The 6,340-nt window shown below is 42.9% G+C and overlaps 1 protein-coding gene across 1 annotated transcript in view; it reads right to left on the bottom strand.

Moving 5' to 3' along the window:
* Positions 1-1,064: 1,064 nt before the first annotated feature.
* The window catches only part of HEATR5A (HEAT repeat containing 5A), a 74,075-nt gene continuing 68,799 nt past the window's right edge, over positions 1,065-6,340 (bottom strand). The window contains exon 35 of the mRNA XM_018554155.1: positions 1,065-1,615. Coding sequence (XP_018409657.1) covers positions 1,308-1,615 — 308 coding nt within the window. The 3' untranslated portion in view covers positions 1,065-1,307. The remainder of the gene's footprint in view (positions 1,616-6,340) is intronic.

The raw sequence follows: 6,340 nt of genomic DNA, 5'->3' as shown, positions 1-6,340 counted from the left end.
GCATTTGACAGGAAAAATATGCAGACAGTTAAAAAATCGGAACGGCAGTGCAAGACAGAAGATCTGTAGAGCATTCTTCATCACATCACAGTCAGTACAAGGTTAGTTAATAATACATCCTTCATCATCCTAACCATTCTACTCATCTGGTTTGTTAAACAATACAACATATTCTACAGAAATTGCTACAAAGTGCAATAAAAAGAGGCACAATTTTGATTAACAGGAAGAACAGTTTAAAAAGAGAACCACTGCAAACATAGGGGGGCATTCGTTAAACTCGAGTAGATTAATAAACAGGTAATTTATGTGCACTGTACACTTTTTTCTATGACGTGCACAATTTATAAATTACAGCTGCATATTTTTACTGCTTAGAAATGTAAATGATATAAAGTGTACATTTTAGCGGAAATTACCTGATTTTCAGCATGTACAAGTCTAATGAATGTCGCCCACATATCCCTTATCTTCCCATATTACATAATACAACCCAATAACAGTGGAGTTGATTTACTAAAGAAATAAAGGCTGTTCACTTTGCATAATTAATGCTAATAAATAATATAAACCTGTGATCATTCTGAGTACCCAATTATGTGGAAGGAAAATTAGAAGAAAACAAAACACCAGGATTTTGCTGGTACATGATTGGTTGAAAGCTTAGTGAATAATGACATTTCTAAGTAAAACTCTTGATTACTTTAGTAAATCAACCCGTGTTTCCCAGATTTTTCCCTAACAGACACAAAACAGGACATATTTTCAGACTTCCAGGGAAAAATAACAGAAATTGTAACTTCAATTCTGCCCGTTAACAATTTCCACTATATTTCTACAAAGAGGGAAAACATGCTCTGTTTCTGGAACTCAAGGAAAAGTTTAAGAAGCACTTTACCAAAACAATTTACTGAGGTCTAAAAATTTGCCTCTCTTTTGCATTTGCTTGTACTTACAAAATCATCATTAATGATTACAATGCTTCCACATTCACAGTCAATGGGTCTGGAAACTATTCTGGAAGATGATGGAGTTTATTTGTAGTGCAAGAAGTTTAACAAGACTTGAGCAATAAAGTGACTCTGTTAACATTCTTGACCACCAATTCATTAAGGCATACGGGTTAAAACTGACAAGGAATATTATTGTGGCATATACTAGAAATCCTTCAATCCATTTACTATGAAGCCTGCATTTTATGTTGTCACTCTTCTGCAGGCACTTCTAATATCAAAGGAGCTAAGTAAGCACGGATTCTGCGAGAAGACTGGAAGAACTAAACAGTGGAAGCTGCAAGTATGTTAACTTCAAAGGAAATTTGTCTTCAGCTGAATGCTTGGGGAGCCTTGTCCTCCTCCCTTGACACTGCGAGAAGACACTTTAGGTTTGAGGCTTTCTTGGTTACCCCGAAGAGCAGCTTCTAGACGAGACCGTAGTGCTGTGGAAGAACCCATAAGCTGTCGAAACTGGATAGGGTTACTAGCACCAAACTGTGTTAACCCATGTAACCCAAAGTCATGAAGAGCCTTGGAATATGGAGATGCAGAGCCAAATGTATTCTCATCTAACAGAAATGAAATAAGAAGATGGAACACCATCGACAATATAGGAGGACCTGCACAGGGAAACAAAAGGATCACATTACATTTTATTTCTAATATTAAAAGAAAACAAATATTTATAGTGGCGGTCATATAATCATGTAGTTCCTACATTGGTATTGCACGCCTAGTCTAAACTAAACGATCACAAAGTATAATACGGTATGCAGAAGAGAAATAAGGATTAAAAGCATTCCGAGTAGTATACTTTCAGTTCGCATATACACTGAGTGGCCAGATTATTATGACCACCCCATCAGTACTTCGTTGGGCCACGAGATAACTCCACGAGATGACTTCGATGGGCCGCCTCGTGACTCCACGAGATGTTGAAAGGTGATGCGAGGAATCTGACACTGCACTGTTGCCCTTCTGTTGTCTTGTACCAGTCTTGCCACTCTCCGTTCTGCCCTAACATTGAATAGTCGCTGACGGCCACAATTTGCACGTTCAGACCCAGATTTTCGGCTGACAGTCCGGTCTTTAAATACTTTAACAATGAGCTCCTCTTAAACATTTAACGAATTCTGCTGTTTTGCTGATACTCGCTCCATGGCTCCGAGCGCCAACAATCATCCCACGTTCAAAGGCTGTTAAATCGCGTTGTTTAGCCATATCTTCAGAAAGAAAAATCACTTCTACTGTCGTGGTAAACAACCTGCTTCCCTATTTATAATGACCTGGCCCTCTAGCAACTTCAGCACAAAATTATAGCTAATTTGCCTACAAACGTCAGGTGGTCATAATAGGCTGGCCACTCAGTGTATTTGGCACTATCATCACCAAGTAACCCTGTGACGGACCGCGCGACACCCTGACTGGGTGCCTCCATCACTATGTAGCTTCCTCTCCGCTGGAACCCGAATTTCAGCGTCCTCAGCCCAAATCTGCCTAATTATTGGACGGAACCAATATATTAGGACAGAAAACGAAAACTCCCAAAATAATAAAGATTTACCCCAATCATCAGACAACACTAATGTTGAAGTAAAAACAGGAACTGGCTTCATTGAAAACCATCACAGTATTTATACAGTTCTGGTGGTCTAAAAACATAATGCAATCAAACAAACCCCTCCTCGATGCCTTAAAGAAACAATAGGGAGAGGGAAAACAAATATGATGGGATTATCTCCTGAGTGTCTAGCGTAGGATAATCTACTCATTTACACCTAGAGTCAGCTATATTATCATTAACACAATGAAACAAATGGACAAATAGACTGTAACAAGTTCAATGGGAGTCTAAGTCCAGAATTAACCCCCTTCAGTGATGCTGGATTCATCTCCTGTACCTTTAATGGGCAGAGGGTGACTTAAATGTAATGCCAGGGGAAATATGCAGCATATCCACTGCACACATAAATCAACAATAGTTCATTGTAACCCCAAGAGGTCCGAGGGGGGTCTCCATAGTCCTAGGTCCATAGTCAGTAGGAAGGAGGCTAGCCCCCAGGTTCCTCCAACAACCCCAGTGATGGTTGAATCTGTCACAGACCCTATAAAATAATTTTTTATAGGACTTTCACATTTTTACAAGCTTACTCTTCCATATTTTGTCATTTATTAAATAGAGAAATTGAAATGAACTAATAGAGGGAGCTCTCAGTGGCTATGCAATTGCTCTGTCTTTCTCCTAGCAACCATTGAAATATCAGCCACACAGGGGGCACACTTTCAATGAGTCCGCTGACCCACAGACTTGCATTGTGAAAGGGAGCAGTAAAACAGGATTTTTGCACTTAATCTAAAATATTTTTTGGGAGCCCAATGAGGGACACAGGGAGTGTTTAACCTTTGGGTATACTGGCACTTACAGGAGAACTGTACACTGGCAAACAAAAATCTGTAGGCCAGTCCATGAATAACCCTCCTACTACCAGCATGTCTCAGCAAAGCAGTACCTGAGAGCATTATCATAAACACAGAGGGTTGGAACCTGTGTTCCTCAGTGGGCTCCAAGAAAATGATTTTATGGGAGCACAAAAGTCCTATTTTCTTTCTTTTTTGGTCTACTGTGGGACACAGGAAGTCACTCACCTTCAGGATGTCCAAAAGTAGTCCAACAGAGAAATAGGTGGTACAGGAAAGAAACAGGCCCAAGAAAAGAAGAGCAGCCTGATGGACCTTACTCCAGGAGCTGCCATCAGATGAGGCTGCAACATCCACCTGGTAGAAATTGTAAACAGAAGGCCAGGTGGCAGCTCTGAAAATGTTGGAAACAGATGCTTGAAGCCAAAAAGCTTCAAGCATCTAGTAGATTTAGTAGAGAGCACCTCAACAGGAAAGGGTGGAATCCAATCCTTAATATCATAAGCTTCGATGATGGTCTACCTAAGCCACTTAGGCTTGAGAAGCTGGAGTACTCTTACGGGGTCCATCCATGGCAAATCAGTCCTCAGGACAAAAGCACCTGATGGACCGGTAGAGCCCCCGGAGTGTCTGCCAGGAGTCTTATCAGGTCAGCGTACCACATCCATGGTCTCCATCTTGGTCCTCTGAAGCAGGTGAGAAAGAAGTTTTGGGGAGGAGAGGCATAATTCAGGGTGTAATAATCCCCGCAGCCACCAGTGCATCCACTGCACAGGTGGAAGCAGTGGATGCTTCTAAAATCTGGATGTTTCTGAACCTGGAAACAAACCTGTGCAGTTTTTTGTTGAACCTGGAATCCAGGAGGTCCTCATCCGATGTTCCCTTACATGTGACAAAAAGGCCTGGAACATCTCCAAGTGTAGGGATTACTCTCCCGAGTATGTTTGCAAAATGTTCATGCCTTCAATATATACAGCTGACAAGGCTGGAGTGTGAAGTTCTGCCCAGGACCGGATCTAATCTACCTCTCTTGCCGCAGCAAGTCTTCTGGTTCCTCCCTGATGACGATGTATGCCACTGCAGTAGTGTTATCTGACTGAACCCGGATCGGATGACTCTCCAGTAGCATGGTACAATGCTGACGAGACAGCCAAATTACCCAAAGTTCCAGGATACTAACTGCGAGATGAGATTCCTCTGATGACCAAGTCCCCTGAACTAACAGAATTGGCAGGGCTCCTTCCCAGCTCGACAGGCAGGCATTCATCATGAGGATCATCCAAAAGGTGGGAAGGAATGACTTCCCCGACTCCAGAGCCAGATTTTTGATCCACTAGGCGAGGAACAACCTGGTCCCCTGCAATAGATGAATCGGTCTGTCCAGAGACCAGATTGACTTATCACACGGTAACAGAAAGTTAGGTTGTAGAGGTCTGCAGTGAACCTGGAAAAATGGGACTGTCAAAGGTTTTTCCTCTGGAAGGAACACTCTGCCCAGAGCTGTGCCCAGGACTAGACACAGATAATTCAAACAATGATTCAGTTCCAGCAATCATTTCTGAAGTTGCAGAATCCATTTTGTAACATCTGGATTGTCAAATGTCACGTTGTCCAGCAGAGCCCACATGAACTTAGCATACCCAATGAATACCCAAGGTCCTGACGAGAGGCCAAAGGGCAGGACCATAAACTGGTAGTGCAGGGGCCCCCTCAGCAAAGCATAGGAATCTCTGATGTGCTGGAAAGATGGGCAAATGTAAGTAAGCATCTTACTTACATGAAAGTCGTTTTTCGAAAGTGTTTTTTTTTTTTTGCAGGCTGGCTGGTGAGTGTGCTGTGAAATATTTGTTTTTGTACTTTGTAAAGCCCTTCCACATGCACCTTGCTTAAACCTTGTTATGAATTGATGAGTGCATTTTCCATTTGTTTCACTTAAACCTGTGGGCTGAACAAAAAAAATAGAAGAGATTCCTTCATCAGTGCTTACGAGCGTTGATGGACGAATCTCCCACTGTTTGAATTGTATTTACTTGAACTGAGCTTGTAGCTGATTGGCTGCCAGGGCCCATCATAACGTGGTGGTGTGTGCTGGAGAAAAAGTAGGTATGCTGTACTTTTTTTTCAGTGCAGCGGGATGCAACGAGGAACATCCTCCTTGCACCCCGCTGTGCCTATAGAATTGAATGAATTATCACACATCGGCATTGTGTCAGGCAACGCACACCACCTGCTGTGTGTTTAGTGCATTGGCTGGGGTGAACATGCCAGTGTACAATTAGAATAAAAAAACATCAGGGGGCGCATGATCGAGGACGTGCTTTGAGAGCACTTTGCATCCAGCCAGGAACTACATGGTGATGACACCTGCCAGATCCACACCGCATGGCTCCACAAGCTTCCCCTGCAGCTGGGGAATCAGCAAATGTGCAATAAGGTCACCACCGGGCACCATAGGCAAACAGAGAGGCAGATCCATTAAAGAGGCTCTTACATATATGCGACCTCCAAGATGGAGCCAGCGGAGCACAGCCTAGAATTCCAGTGCATTCATCGTGCTTTGGTGCACCACCAGAAAGATGGGCCCCCACAGGACATTATAGTAAAGTTTCTATACTACCTCACGAAGGAGAGCATCCCACAGGTAGACCAAGACAAAGACTCTCTTGTTTTCCAAGGATATGAATACCAGGTTTTTGCTGACTTAGCTCCCTCGACAAAAGCCAAGTAACGAAAGCTGAAACCTGCCTTACAGATCCTACAACAGCACAGAATTACATTTAACTGGAGGTTCCCCTTTCACCTCATATTTTCGTACCAAGGCCGATAATGCTCTTGCACCTCTTTGTCGGAAGCACAGAAGCTGCTTAGTGACCTAGGCCTCTCCAGACCGCTCAAATTCAAGGGGATGACCTTTCTAAAGCAGTTAC

Source organism: Nanorana parkeri, unplaced genomic scaffold (genome assembly GCF_000935625.1).
Source record: "Nanorana parkeri isolate BGI_ZX_2015 unplaced genomic scaffold, ASM93562v1 scaffold144, whole genome shotgun sequence".
Classification (NCBI taxonomy): Eukaryota; Metazoa; Chordata; class Amphibia; order Anura; family Dicroglossidae; genus Nanorana; species Nanorana parkeri.
This window is presented reverse-complemented; position numbering and strand designations above follow the sequence as displayed.